The sequence below is a fragment of the Protobothrops mucrosquamatus genome, unplaced genomic scaffold (genome assembly GCF_001527695.2).
Source record: "Protobothrops mucrosquamatus isolate PMUCROS unplaced genomic scaffold, P.Mucros_1.0 scaffold2249, whole genome shotgun sequence".
Lineage (NCBI taxonomy): Eukaryota > Metazoa > Chordata > Lepidosauria > Squamata > Viperidae > Protobothrops > Protobothrops mucrosquamatus.
In genome coordinates this window covers 83,582-99,626 of record NW_015388338.1, presented here as the reverse complement: position 1 = coordinate 99,626, position 16,045 = coordinate 83,582, and the positions used below count along the sequence as shown (strand labels likewise).

Below are 16,045 nucleotides of genomic sequence, written 5' to 3'. Positions count from 1 at the left end.
AAACCTTTATTTTTATGATTTATGTAGCTTCTATTTTTTACTATGTGCTGCAGACTATTTCTAACAAGACAACTTTCCATATTCAGTATACTGCCACCTAGAAGTCATCCAGATTACTGCAGGAACATGAGAGCACAATAAGTCTTACAGAGTGCAAGAGATAAATAACCCTATGAAATAACTCCTCCCCTTAATCTGCCAGAGCAATTTCATGAACTGATTTGCAATACAGAATAGAGAATCCTGAACCAAAATGCTTAATGCCATTGTGCTTCTGGATGTTTCTTCCTTTCTTCCTGAAGTTAGTATTGTTTTTTGCCAGGAAAGAACTTCTTCCTTCTTCCCTCTTCTTATTTAAATGTGTATGTGTGTCTCCAACATTTCCCTCTTTTTAATACTTTTATACTGTATACAATACAGTCCTAGTTGACTGGTCAATCAAACTCCTGGGATATTAACAAGGTCAAATAATCAGGTATCTCATTCCTCATAACCAAAGTCAAATGATCATGGATGCCCAATGCTCAGCTACCATATGAAGATTATGTCTACCAGACTTGTCCGTTCAATGACTATTCATACCTATGCATCCTCAAACTCAGTGCCAGGGCATTTTAGATCATCCATTATGACACATTTTTGCTTGGGAGAAAGAAAATGACACTTCCAAAGTGGAAGAGCAACTATGGGCTGCCTGAGTAGTGGGCTGGGGATGTGACAGCAACATATTGGCATAACCATAAAAAATCCTTAATCTGTGCTCCAGGAAAAAGGATGTGAGGTTTAGTCCTATAATTGGTATACAAATAAGTTTGCTTGAATAACAATCATGCAAAAAAAAAAATCCCATAAAAAGTTTTACCTGCTTCCAAAACTTTTATAGGACTACTCAGTTTAGAAATCAGGATCGAAGAGGATTCATACATTTATTCTCAGTCAGTCAAAAAAAAAAGTATAAACCTCTTGACCCTCAAAGCAGTTTTTACAATTTGTTCCTTCCTTGTATTATCCTTCCTAATATAGTTGATTAGGAAGTACAAATCCCTGAATACTTTTGATTATTTTAATTGGTGATAATAAAGGATTTTTTCCCAGTAGATCAACAGCTATTTTTTTTCTCTGCATGCCTGAATGCATGCAGGAAGATAGAAAATAGTTGCTTGATATAATTTTATTAATTTTCAAAAAAAGTACGTTAACAGATAAACACAAAAAAGATCAAAAAAGAAAAAAAGTGAAGATAAAATAGTAGCAACTGCCAAATGGTATTTTACTTGGTATCAAATCCTGTAACTTAACCCTGATTTGCAAGGTTTACATAAAACGTATCATGTAATTCCCGATGCCTCACCGTCGATCCTTCTTAAAACTTCTTAATGATAATAATCTTCTGCACAAAGGGAAAGTTTGGAACATGGTCTTGTAAAACAAAAGAAGGCAAGATAAAACTGTTATAGGTACATAATAGAAGGGTGCGTGTGTTTAGCACAACTCAGTCCGATTTCTTTTAGGATTCAGCCCCTGGGGCAAGTCACCTAATTTGTAATTTACATTGAGCCCAGTCATATCAGTTTCATTGTCCACTTCACTTTATTTTCTACTGACCTTCAGAGTTCCAAATATTTTCAAGACATAACTTACGTTAGACCAGGGGTAGGCAACCTCGGCTCTTTTATGACTCATGGACTTCAACTCCCAGAATTCCTGAGTCAGCACAGCTGACTCAGGAATTCTGGGAGTTGAAGTCCATGAGTCATAAAAGAGCCGAGGTTGCCTACCCCTGCGTTAGACCCTCTCGCTGTATAATGAAGTATAACCCCATGTCGCCCGCCGGAACCACAGCATATATACAGTATGGCAAAAACAGGCATATGTTTGGTTTTTTTTAATTGCTAAACGTCAAGTTAACTAATTATTACACAATAGTATAGATCTGCCTCCCAAAAAGGCCATTGTACTGTTCAAGGCGGAAGGAGATGCCAACAAACTAAATCAAGCATTTTACTCAATGAGAATCCGTACGAAAACGACTCCTCCAACCGAACCATTGAAACTCGGAGAGGCGGGGCCTCTACGTCACACTCCTTGTCTTCCTAGCTTACCCTCACTATGACGTTGAAGTCGCAGTGTTTTCTGGGTAGTTTCTGGCGCTTTTCCAACCTAATAGTAGACCAGGAGGGAGGCCTGACGCTTGATTGACGGGAGGCTTCGCCAATGGCTTTGGGCTGCACACAAAGAGGCGTTGTAGCGTCCAATTGTAGCTGAAATCCGAAGAGGGAAGCGGCATTGTTGGCGGAGAGACTTGGGTTTACCGTCCCGCTTTGAGAGAAGGCTGTTTGTCGAGTCTGAATTTCGGGTTTAGTTGACCATAATACAAGAGATACGTCTCTTTTCCCCCCGCCTGGTGTCGGTTCAAGGGGTGGGACCGGGAGAATGAATTTGGTAACGAGGTGGGTACGAACGTTCGGGAGGAGGGGGAAGAGTACAAGGAGCGATTCGCTTCTTGTTGCCATGGTAACGTAACGTTCTCCCCTCGCGCGACGCTTGTCGCGATATCTGCCGTAGCGCGCGATGGTTTCGTGAGCAAGCTGAGCGGGGCGCTGTCACACGTGTTTATTGTGCTGAGGTTTTTCTACACGTGTTCTCCACAGCCCACCCCGGTTCCAGGGGTAGTGATTTCTGCCTGCATTCTGAGTTGATTCAGGTGCAGCCACCAAGCCTCCTTGACTAATCTCGAAAGAGAATCGAAGCGGACTTGGTTAGTGCGGAGAAGGGGAAATGCCAAAACTGCAGATCAGAAAGGAAAACGGAAAGCAAACGCCTTAAGAATTGAATTGAATTTATTATTGAATTTATTATATTTATACCCCGCCCTTCTCCCGGAGGACTCAGGGCGGCTTACAGCCAGTTTAAAAACAGTTTGATATAAATACAAAATACAAAATTTAAGAAAATAATTAAAAATAAATATTTAAATAGGCCGCTTCTACTAAAATTTAGTTAAAACCAATTTAAAAGAAGGCAGTGTGAAGCGTTTCCCTGCTTTTGTGAAGAACCTTGTGCATGTGCTTGTTGGTTTACCAGAAGTCAGAGGAATATGCGCCTTGAAAGGATAGCCCATCGGATTTTGCCATCCGTTTTATTTTTTCCACATTTTTATTTTATTTTACAGTATCGATAGATTTAAAATAGTCATTTACATTAAAGCACCTCAACTGCTGGTAGTTATAATTTACAAATTTAAAAAAGTTTTTAAAAAGTGTCAGTGAGAAAATCTTAAGTAAACAGAGCCAATATGCAGCCAAGTGAAGCAATTAGAAATAGATTTTGGGAATGGGGTGAATTAGAGATCGGAAGTTATAGATCTCATCCGAAGGAGCAGATTATCCACAAATATGGCAAAAATATTTTTAGTACTGAATGTTGACACAAAAGGAACATTTATAGTTATTAAAGCAAAAGTAAGAAACGTTCACTAGCATAATCATAGGTAAACTTCCCATTTATCTTATTACAATAATAATGCAGTTGGCATTGCTGATACATAGCAGGGCAAGTGAGAGGATTGGGAGGCAAATAATATATGCAAAAGATACAAAAGAAATGTGAATCAGAAAAGTTAAGAATTTGGAGTTCAGAGTTTGGAGTATACGTATAATTTGTAATCCAGGTGAAGGATATTTATACTATAAATATAAATTTCATGGCTAGATATTATATAAAATCAGATCTCATGGGAAGTGACATTTGCTCATTTATCAAAAAACCCATAATATCCATCTACTGCACACTGTTTTCTTTTTGATGATTAAGACATGATTCTTTTTTATAATGGCTATACATTTTTCTTTCTTTTTTTAGAGCTGAATTTTCTGTTGAAAAAACCAAGAGAAAAAAAAGAAGAGAATTAACTGAAGAACAGAAGCAAGAAATTAAAGATGCTTTTGAATTGTTCGACACTGATAAAGATAATGCTATAGATTATCATGAGCTAAAGGCAATCCACTTTCTCTTAAAAATTTAATAATTTGTTTTGAAATATTTTAGATTACTGGTCTTAGTATTCAAATATGCAATATTGCACTTAACTTCTGTAATAGATAGTTAATTGCATGTTAATTTAGGAATGGTAACAATGCAAGTGAAGCTGTTAGAATATTATAACATATTAGACTTGTGATTCCTTGGGTCATCATTTCAGAGGTATTTCCTCAGTGTCTTTAGCTACCATGTTTCCCCGAAAATAAAACCCGGTCTTATTTGTTTATTTTTCCTTCAAAAGAGGCACCAGGTCTTAATTTTTGGTATGTGTGTGTCTTTTCCACTCACCTCACAGCGGTGGCACCAACAGCCCCACCCAGTCAGCCCATTTCTGTGGCCAAATCTGCAGCTAAGAGCCAAGCTATGGATTGAATCCATAGCTCAGTTCTCGGCTATACGAGCCTTCCGGAAAGGCCTCTGACTGCGAAATGCAGGCTGAGCTCCATTCTCAACTGCAGAATGAAGCTGCTCCTTCCGTCAAGGCAAGTGTCGAGCCATGGGAGGCTTGGCTGCAATGGTAAGCTCCCCACCCTCCACCCTAGCTTGATTTTTAGCCTTATTTTTGGGGTAGGGCTTATATTAAGCCCACCTCAAAAATCAAGCTAGGGCTTATTTTCGAGGTAGATCTTACTTTCAAGGAAACATGGTATGTCAGATCTTCTAATGTACTTGAAAAGTTCTTAAAAATTCAGGGAGAGATTCAGAGATGTATCTGCCTTGAAAGTACTCCATGTTGAACTGTATAACATTGTCAAACATCAAGAGATGTGAGATAAAACAAGAAATGTTTTATCATATTTGTATTATGTCATAAAATGCTTTATGATAATTTTTATATCATAAAATGTTTTATAACATTTGCCAAATTTCATTTCCATGAGAGTTCTGGATCCTGGACGAATTCTGTAAGTTGATCCACCAGAGATACTTTGGTTCAAAATGCTTTGCCTTGTCACCCAGTTAAAGGTTACAAACATGAGAGCTTTTGTAGTATAGAGATGAAAGCATGGCCAAGAACAGTATTTGCAATAAAGTTTTAAAGCCTTAGTACATCTTATAGATGTCAATCCCACTAAGTCCCAATTCAGTAAAGGTCTAGGGGATAGGGGGAGGAGCAGGTCTAGAGCATACCCATATTTATTTCAATTCCGTACTACTTGGTCAAAAATGTTAAAAGTGAAGGAAACACTAGGAAGAAATTATCTTGACTTATCCTACTTGTATTGTCATCTTTCTGACAAATTAAATTGAGATTGAAATATATATGAAATATAAACTTAAATTTGCTACTAAATATGGCTCTCTGACTTTAGCATGCTTTATTCCTATGTAACTGATGAGGCTATAGTTTAAGATTGTGAGTAGATTCATATTGGAGGACGTATTTTTTTTTAGTTAATTGCATCAAACCTTTTTCAGAAGAATAATTACAATCTTGCATTTCTAACCACTTTGATTATTACTTAAAATTTAGGGAATTGAGGACTACACATCTGGGAACTATTAAGGTTGGGAGGGGGTGCTGTAAATAATATTGTAGTAATCTAAATGAGAACTAATTAAGATACTGAATAGGTTTTACTTAATTGTTGCAGAAACTCCTACAGTAATGTGTGATGTCCTGTTAGAAGGAAATACTATCATGGTTGCCCCCCCTCCCTCATTGACTCCAGATCAGAGGAAATGAAGGAAGAAAGGCTATTTAGGTGGTTTCTCCTGTCCCTAAATTCAGCAGTGCTAGATTCCTCAGGGTAGAACATTTGCTGTCCTGCTAGTCTGAAACTGATCAATTACTTAATCAAATAAAGTGACAGTTTTGAAAAATGTATTTAATTAGTCAAATGTATAATGTCACATTTAATTTGTTATTGCTAGCAAGGTGAAAGGATTTTCACTTAGAGCATAAATAGTGTCCCTAGAAAATAATGAATCAACAGTGTGCTCCCAAATTTTCCTATTACCTCTTACCTAAATTTAATTGATAAAGAAACATTATTTTTATGTGCCAAATTGAAATGTTGTATTTTTGTCTTTCCCCTGAAGGTGGCAATGAGAGCCTTAGGTTTTGATGTGAAAAAGGCAGATGTATTAAAGATACTTAAAGATTATGATCGGGAAGGAAGTGGCAAAATCTCCTTTGATGACTTTAATGAAGTTGGTAGGTATTGGAATTTAAACAAGTTACTGATAAGAAAGTAATAATTGCTAATAAAAGTTTAATTTATATGTATTTTAATAGATATGTAAACATTAAGCTATTGACAGAGGTTTTTTTTAATGTATTAGGAGAGAGGCAGGAGAAAACAAGAAACCATCAGGATTTCAAAATGCAAGCTATATTTTCTATTATTTTTCTTAACTTATGGGAAAAATAACTTGAATCATGTCTTATAATATTTTATATTTGTTCTTAATGTAACTTCTCACCATGTCTCTATAGATGATAATAAGAACCATATATTTATTTTACTGCTTTTACTAGAGAATAAACCAATGTGCATACAAGTACAGATTGACATTTTAGTTGATGGTAAAAGTGCATCTTTTAAAATGAATCATAAAGTTGATGTCTGAAACAAAAGTAAAATTATTTTTGGGGAGAATACAGTTCCAGCAGTAAAAAGTGTCTTTGTATAAGATACGTTTTATTTTTCCATTTTAGTGACAGACTGGATACTTGAAAGAGATCCACATGAGGAGATACTCAAGGCATTTAAATTGTTTGATGATGATGATTCAGGTAAAATAAGCTTAAGAAATCTGCGTCGTGTAGCTAGAGAACTTGGGGAAAACATGACTGATGAAGAACTTCGGGCAATGATTGAAGAATTTGATAAGGATGGTGATGGAGAAAGTAAGTTCTGAAGATGTATGCATGATTCTAATTTAGGATCAGAGAAGCAAAAAAAAATGTGCACTCTGTTTTCTGTCTTTGAGATATTTTCATGATGAGACCTATGGAAATAATTCAATTCAATTCAATATCCCAAAAACCCCAAATCTTACAAGCTTCCAGTGTATTTAGAAAAACAATCTATAGTAGTAGTTCTTTCCTATTCAAAATGAGAATTTCCTTGGCATATGTTGATGGGGATAGCATGTCCATTCTTTTTCTTCTTTTGTGTAGAATGAATCAATAAACTATAATTAACTTCTGCTACAGTATAAATAATTGAAAAAATAAGCATGCAAGTTACTTCTCAATTTAAAAGCGATGGTATTAGCATAAACAAATGCTAATACATAAAAAATATGTCTAAACATAGAAACTAAAGCAACTGGATGTACAGGTAGTCCTTGCCGTATGACCACAATTGAGGCCAAAATTTATGTTGCTAAGCGAGACCATTAAGTGAGTTTTTCTCTGTTTTATGACCTTTCTTGCTCCAGTTACGTGAATTGCTGCAGTTGTTAAGTGAATCTGGCTTCTCTACTGACTTTGCTTGTGAGAAGGTTACTCACAAATATGTCAGAAATATGAGCCAGTTGCCAAGCACCTGAATTTTGATCATGTGACCAAACAGTCATAAGTCAGTTTTTTCAGTGCCGTAGTAATTTTGAACAGTCACTAAATGAATGGTTGTAAGTCAAGAACTACCTATCATTGTAACTATATATAGCATTACAAAACTTAAAAAAAATGAAATCAGTTACTTGTCTCTGAGTAATTTAGGATGGTTATGTTATTTTAATTTCTTAATAATAATTGTTCCCTCCATTGTTAAATACATCTATTAAAAGGATGCACTTCAGGATTTCCAGTTAAAATTACTAGATGACCTTAGTTTTTTTTAGAAAAAAAAATTAAGATAAGTGGTCTTAACTGAATAAAATAAGTTTGAGATGCTAATTTCAGTGTACATTTTTTGAATAAGAATGTGGTACATATCTAATTGTTTTTTTATTTTTAACAGTCAATCAGGAGGAGTTTATTGCTATTATGACTGGTGATGTTTAATATTTCAAGAAACGAACTTGATACAAAAAAGAAGGATTGTTTTCAGAAGCTGCATCGTTTTTATTTCAGTTAATATCTACAGCAGGAGCCATGAAAAATTGTTAAAGGACCAAAATAAATATAAAGTATATGTATTGAGAGGTTAATATTTTATATCATTAAATTTTAGAATAAGCGTGTTTGTTTGAGTACTCATTTGTAAAATAGCTTTGTATAAAATGTTTAAATTAAATCATAAAATTTTTTGACATTATTTTAGCATTAGCTGTGGCCTTAGTTTTATATAAAAGTTTAACAGACACCCATTTTAATAAAGTCTTCTTTTTATATTCTGTAAACTTTGTTGGAGTATTTAATCCAGAGTCTGGCCCAAGTCAATCAACTGACCTTTTTGTCTAAGGGGGAACTAGAATTTGGTATTACCTGCTCCTAGTCCAGCACTTTAACCATTGGCTATACTGATTCTCAGTCTAAACCAACAATTGGTTGTGGAATTGTGGATTTCATTACAGATTGGTAGCTGTTGATGTGATAGTATTTGTGAATTTTAAAGGGAATCAAAAAGGAAAGGGCATCAGTTTTCATGAGAAGCAGCAGGATAAACTTAAGGAAAAATACTTCCTTGAATTATTGGGGGGGGGGAGGAAATATAAAAATAAAGTAATTCTAGTCATACAAAAATGTATAATCTTAATAAGAATCCTAACAATAAGTTAATACTGTGTTTTTTATGAATGCAATTGTCCATCTCTACAGCCATTCTGAAATAAATTTGAAGAAGGGATCTAGTATTCTAGAAAAGTACACAAAGATTTATATTTCTGTGCAATCTCTTAATAATGAGAAAGCATATCTTCCTACCTAGGTGTTTAGTCATAATTTTTATCTGGTACTTCATGCCTGTTCTTGTGTTACTTTGATCAATGCCTCAGTGCTGTCTTTTAGTCCATCTCTTTCTGGCCACTGGGATGGTACCATGTGGTCATCCTACACAGAGGCCATGGGGCAGATCAGCTGGTTCTCCTTTCCAAAGGCAACCTGTGATTTTCGGGAATATGTTTTTTACTTCCTCTTTTACCACTTCATGTGTTGAGGAAATCTCCAAGATCACCTTCGTGAAAAAGAACCATGGCCCTCCTGTACAATATGGTGGCTGTGGTCCTGTCCTGGAAGTGGATACCATTTTGGGAGTTGCCACAATTCTCAGATTGTGAGAATTGCAACCATTTCCAAAATGGTGTCCATTTCTGGGATGGCATCATGTGGCCTCTGTTTAGGTAGGTGGATTGGCCATGGTAGTGCAGTGGGTAGAATGCAGTATTGCGGGCTAATTTTGCCAACTGCCAGAGTTCAATTCTTAACGGCTCAAGGTTGACTCAGCCTTTCATCCTTCCAAAGTTGCTAAAATGAGGACCCAGACTGTTGGGGGGCAATATGCTGATTCTACAAACCGCTTAGAGAGGGTTGCAATTTCTGTTTGTGTTGAAATTTTAAGGGCAGGGTTTTTGACTGATTGGTTGATATCCTGTTAACCACATGGTTTTTTTTGGATGTAAAATAGAGGAGGTAGACAAGGGACATTTAGGCAATGATAAAATGAAAGATGGGGAGAGACAGAGCCAAACTAGACAATTTCCCTTCCTTCCTTCCTTCCCTCCTTCCTTCCTTCCTTCCTACCTTCCTTCCTTCCTTTTCTTACCAGGTGTTTGAACTTCTCACAAGCAAAGGGCTTTGAAATTAGGCCAAAAGATTAATGAAATTAGCCCTGCTTTAAATGCACTTGCTTTTAATGGAAGCTATGACCAGAACACTTCACTAGATTTGCCCTGGTCTTTGGTATTCTAGACATGATAACTGAGCAATATTCTCTAAATCTGAGTACTCTGAGAGAAGCAGCAGGTCTTAGTAATTGTTTGATCATCCATGGACAGTACTTCTCAAAGGAAAGCAACATATGCTTGCTATGTCAATGTATAGCTTATGTGTATATGGTAAATAATGTAAGTAACAAAAATGGTAAAGTAATTATGTATGTGCTTCAGGTCCAGAAATTGCCAGTATTATTTGTGAGGCAAGCCCATTACAAAATTAAAGGAACTGGCTTCTTTCTTTTTTCAGGCACAATCATGCCAGAATTTATATTTAGCATAAATACACATATTAATTCCATTATAACATCAACAAGTGCTTTTATACCAATATGTAGTCATTGCTTTAAATTTATTTTACACTATTGTTATACTGTTGGTGATCTTGATGCATATTAATGGCAAAATGATTGTGATTAATATTTGTTCTGTTATGAAATACATAGAGCATAGATTTCATATTTGTGGACTGGAGGATTTTGTGACATGATCACTTAATGAAGCAGTTCTGCACCAAATAAATAGCATGTCATGCCTTAAATTATTAAAATGACACGGAAAGCTTCATTAAATCTCTTGATGCATTCATTTTGTGAGTGGGAGAGAATTCTGAATACAAGAATCAAGGTTGTTATGGTGGAATGGTGAGGATAAATTTAGATGTAGGACATCTATTTTAATTTTTATCCACTAGGGGGACCTATTGCTGTTGTAAAGTCAATTTGAAGTAGCAATAATTGCACCAACTGACACATTTTATAGCATGGTCCTTTAACTCTGTCAATGCATTGACACCTTAAAAGATGCAGAGTTTTCCACCATAATAACCTTTAATTAATTTCTAGACTTCTAAATTTTTGAGTACTCTTAAGCTTCTCTGCAAGCAAAAAGCAAAGATTTAATATATTCAAGTAGTCTTAGTCTCTTGCTATGCCATAACATAGATAAGAAATCACACACACACACACACACACACACACACACACACAGAGAGAGAGAGAGAGAGAGAGAGAGAGAACTAGCAAGCCAAAACAATCAGCTAACACTGGTGCAAAATTCTTTTAAATAGTTGATTTTGTGCTGTCTTAAGTAGTACAGGTAGTCCTTGAATTACAACCATTTATTTAGTGACTGTTCAAAGTTACAACAGCATTGAAAAAAGTGACTTATGACTGTTTTTCACACTTAATAACCATTGTTGCAGCTCCATGGTCATGTGATCAAAATTCACTTATGAACGTGTAGACTCCTGGGGTCATGTGATCAGATTTGCAATCTTCTGACAAGCAAAGTAAATGGGGAAGCCAGATTCACTTAACAATCATGTTACTAACTTAACAACTGCAGTGATTCACTTAACAACTGTGGAAGAAAGATCGTAAAATGGGGCAAAACTCACTTAACTGCCTTGGACTCAATGTTGGACTCAATTGTGGTCATAAGTCAAGGACTACCTGTGTTACAGCATTCCTGTGCTTTGGGTTGTGTAAGAAGTTGTATGCAGGGAATTACTGTCGGTTTTAGCTTCATTTTTAGTTCACAATACTTAATATATTAAGTAATATATTCATAACATTCTGGATCTCTTCTGTATGCAGAAAGGCATCCTAGGTTTGAATATACTCTGGATATTAGTAACCCATATGATATTTTAGATCCTTTGTTATCCATTTATTTGTTTTATTTTTTATTTTTTATATTTCCTTCATACCTATTGTATTCCCTTTGAATGTTTTCTCCTTTAATCTGTTCATTTTTTTTTAAAGAAACCACGTTTGTATCTAAAGGGTCTCTGTGCTCCCACTTAGTGGGAGGACAGAGGTCAGGCACTGTGTATCCTTTCTACTTGTATTTTATCATTTGTGATCTCTTAAAAGATGTGGGGGAAGAGAGAGATTTAAGCTATTCCTGGTAAACCAAGCAGGCTGCTATCTTTTTTTTTCTGGGCTAAAGTCCAACTTGCACAGCAGTTGCAAAGAAAAAGCAAATGCATTGCTAAATTCATCAAGATTTTTTTTAACAATATATAATATCTGTCAAGATAAAATTGCTTTGTGATTTACATTATAATAAATCCTTATTTATATTATAATAAAAGTTGAAGTGGGATGTCTACATTTTTCTCCCTGTTGTGGCATTATGTCAGCCTTCCCACACCCTGCTTCTACTCAAATGTGTGGAGATTGCAATTCTCAGAAAGTCCTTTCAACTCTGGCCATGTTGCCTATGGATTGTAGAAGATGTGCACCCATAGCATCTTTAGATGTGGGGCAGAATAAAAAAACAAAGCCATGGCAGCTGCAAATCTGTGATTAAATCCCACTCCATGTGTTGTGAGTGTGAAACGTGTAAAAAGAAGAGAGACTTCATGATCTAGCCCAGGGGTAGTCAACCTTGGCTCTTTTATGACTCGTGGACTTCAACTCCCAGAATTCCTGAGCCAGCTAAGCTGGCTCAGGAATTCTGGGAATTGAAGTCCACGAGTCATAAAAGAGCCAAGGTTGACTACCCCTGATCTAGCCCAGTGTTTCTTAACTGTGACAATTTTAATACGTGTGGACTTCAGTCCTTAGGATTTCTCAGGCAGTCCACACACTATAAGATTCCCAAGGCAGAGAAAAGAGGTCTAACTTATAGGCCTGGAAATTCTTAAAGGTTTCCCAAGTAAGTCCCAGACAGATCCAATACTATTTAGACTATAAATGAGACAAAGTCAAAATGGTGCTACACAAAGCTTAATCAAAGTGTCTTATTGTTTTTGTTATTGATGTTACAGGTAAGTGGAGAAGCAGACATAATTAACTCTGATCATCTCTATAATCAGAAATGGTATCAGTGAATAAGTAATATATTAAGGATTTAAATGCATATTAATTGAAATTAAAAATTCATATATATTAGGTTGGTTCACTTAGATAAACTATTCGCCTTTTTCTCTTCTGTACTCATGAATAGACCACCATGGAACAACTGTAATTTCTTGAAAAATATTTGAAATATCTTTAGGACAGAATACTGCATCAGCCTTCCCCAAAGTGCTGTGCTCCAGTAATGTTGGACCACTTTTTCCATTATCCTGAGACAATATAAGAAGGACTGCCTATATCAGAGGATTCTGGAAGATATAATGCATGTATTTTAAGAATATCAGATTGAGAAATTTAAATTTATTCTATGTTTATTTAATTATATTCAGCATGATCATAGATAAAGAAATTCAATTCCTTCAACCTCTTTTTGGTGTATCTCTGTTTACATTTGACATTTAAAATTGATATTTAAACTTGATGTTTGAAAAGTCTCCTCCCACTTTTTGTTTTAAAATAGGATTAAGATGCTCTTTCTTTGTTTTTTAAACATGATTCAAAATGCTCCTAAATCATTCAATTATATATATTTCCAAACTAATCTCATCAATGAATATATACTCCAGGTCTGGAGTATTAAGGTTTATTCTTCTGAACTAGAACAGAGGGATTTTTTTTGATACAATTTATTATATTGAGATTAATATCAAATCTAGACAGCCAGGAAGCTCTACCATTGTACGATGCTGGAGACAGAAAGAACGTACTTTGCCCTAAATTTTGGTGCTCTTACAGTTCACTCTACATGACCCAGAAGGAGTGTGTTTTGTGCCATTCAAATTTGTTGTGCTTTGTACAACCTTTACCTTGTATCTGAGCAAGGGACATGATTAGCAATTGATTACTCCGCATTTGTTAATATCAGCTCCTATTGCAAGGACATCACCAATTGACACATTGCCTGCTTATTAAAAATTATTTGTTATTCTTTTGGAAACGTCATGAACGGCTCAACTCATAAGGTCAACTGATTGATTTATCAATACTCCAGTTGAGGCCACTCCAGATACCCATGCGATGTTAAGGAAACATTGAGTCAGTGAAAAAAAATGAAAAGTGTGATGCCTACTTAGCTATTACATAAAGTCAACACAGCTAAGGTTGTGAATTAAGCTGCAGAAGACATTGTAAACATGTGTCTACATATTCTTGAGCAGAATTCTGATGCAGTATTTAATGAGCAGGGAAATTCACAGCATGGGGGAGGGAGATTGTGTCTTGTCATGTAGTCAACAATTGACTACTCATCCAAATGTCATTGTTTCAAAAAAGAGAGTAATGCTATGCTCTGGTCTTCTAAAACAAAATGACCAATTAAGCCTGCAATTATATTGCTTCTGTTCTGTCTCATGTTAAGGTTCAGGTGGGGGCATGTGGACATGTGACCATGGAATGGCTATACGAGCATCCTAATGCTAGGGTAATAAGGCTGAATGGATGTGGCTAAGATAAATGTGACAACCTGTTTAAAATTCATTTAAGGTTATGCATTTATCTAGACTCTTGAAGGCATTCTTGGGATGCTACAGTATTCTATTAACTGGGCTTCCTTGGATGAACTGAATAGTCTACATAAAGGTGATTGTAGGTGTTTTCACTGTTACTATTAAACAATATTATTCTTCTTTCAAAAAAAGCTTACAGCTATCTTAAGAATATAAAACATTCCTTCTTACATTTTTTTCAGAGTTTAATTCTTGATCTGAAACATATGCATTTGCATACATATCCATAGATGTAGACAGTGTTCTGAAGAGGTTCATAGCTATATAATTTGCTATTTTTGTGAGCTCTTATAATGCAGTTCTACTTATACTGTACACACTTACTGTGGACATATGCTCACATTAGACAAAATCTGGTAACCGTTTGTCACAGATGGCAATGAGCAATGCTTCTGCTTACTTCACCCACCCAAATCACCCATGTAGCACTCATGCAAAACAAGTTCCCAGCAAATCATCTGGTACAAATAAGAAATTTATTGTCTATCTTTGCTTCTGTAGCTTCAATGATTAAAAGCAATGCTAGAAAAGCCAATAACTATAGCAGTTAAGCAGAATATAATTACCTATATTCTCCTTTTAATTTTGCAACTAGAAGTAATCCATTTATGAGAAATTCTTCAGGCACACTTGGGCCACCATGGACCTATAGTCTGGATGTTGCACTAAACCCTGGGAAGTCCTGATTTAAGTCCATCTTTNCTCCCACAGAGTGGGTCTCCTCAGGGTGCCGTCAGCCAGACAGTGCCGGCTGGCGACCCCCAGGGGGAGGGCCTTCTCGGTGGGAGCTCCCACCCTCTGGAACGAACTACCCCCAGAGATCCGGGTGATCCCGGATCTCCCTTCCTTCCGCCGCGCCCTTAAGACATGGCTCTTCCAACAAGCAGGACTGGCCTAAGGGAAAATTTTTAGTGGGGTTTTAAAAGCAATTTTAAAAATTAATAAGGCCAAATTTAATATTTCATCTTAACTTTGTTTTAATGATAGTTTTTGGGGTATTTTTGTAGTTGTTTTTATCAGGCTGTCAGCCGCCCTGAGTCCGCAAGGAGAAGGGCGGGGTATAAATTCAAATAATAAAATAAATAAATAATAAATGTGTGTTCCATTAACAGAAGAATGAGATCTAACTAATAAAATTTCCAACTCTCCAGTGTACTGTAAAATAATTATTGTAAAAATAAATTTTAAAAAGGTAAAGATTTCCCTTCTCTAATCATATCTGACTCTAGGGGATGGTGCTCATCTCTGTTTCCTAGCTAAGGGAGCCAGTGTTGTCCGAAGATACTTCCATGGTCATATAGCTGGCATGACCATATGCTGAGGTACATGGAATGCTGTTACCTTCACACCAAAGTGTACCTGTTTATATACTTGCATTTCAAAGGGTTAGGTTAGCAGGAACTAAGGTGAGAAAGGAAGCTCACCCTGTCACATGGTACTTGGGTCTCAATCTGCCAACCTTCCAGTTGACAAGCCCAGTATTTTAACCACTATGTCCACCATGTCTCTTATAGCTTGATTCAATTTATCTTGACCCAAGAAAATGTCTTCATTTTATCCCAGCTTTTTGGCATATTCCTGATGAATTATGTTACTGCTTACACCTTCTCCTGTCTGCAAGGTAGGAGCCCTAGTGGCATAGTGGTTAAAATGCAATATTGCAGGCAAACATGCCCACACCCTGGAATTCAAACATGATGGGGCCAGTGGTGGGATTCAGCCAGTTTACACCACTTCGGCAGAACCAGTAGCTAATTTTTTGTTGCCCAGGCCCAGAATGGACTTCCAGAAGTGGCATCCACACAG

General features: G+C 36.2%; 1 protein-coding gene across 1 annotated transcript; it reads left to right on the top strand.

The window, feature by feature from the left end:
• Positions 1–2,258: 2,258 nt before the first annotated feature.
• Positions 2,259–8,337, top strand: CETN3 (centrin 3). The gene is made up of 5 exons (XM_015824477.1): positions 2,259–2,450; positions 3,862–3,997; positions 6,085–6,199; positions 6,704–6,895; positions 7,956–8,337. The coding sequence occupies exons 1-5, from the start codon at positions 2,434–2,436 to the stop codon at positions 7,997–7,999; spliced, it is 504 nt and encodes a 167-aa protein (XP_015679963.1). The 5' UTR covers positions 2,259–2,433; the 3' UTR covers positions 8,000–8,337.
• The last annotated feature ends 7,708 nt before the right edge of the window (positions 8,338–16,045 follow it).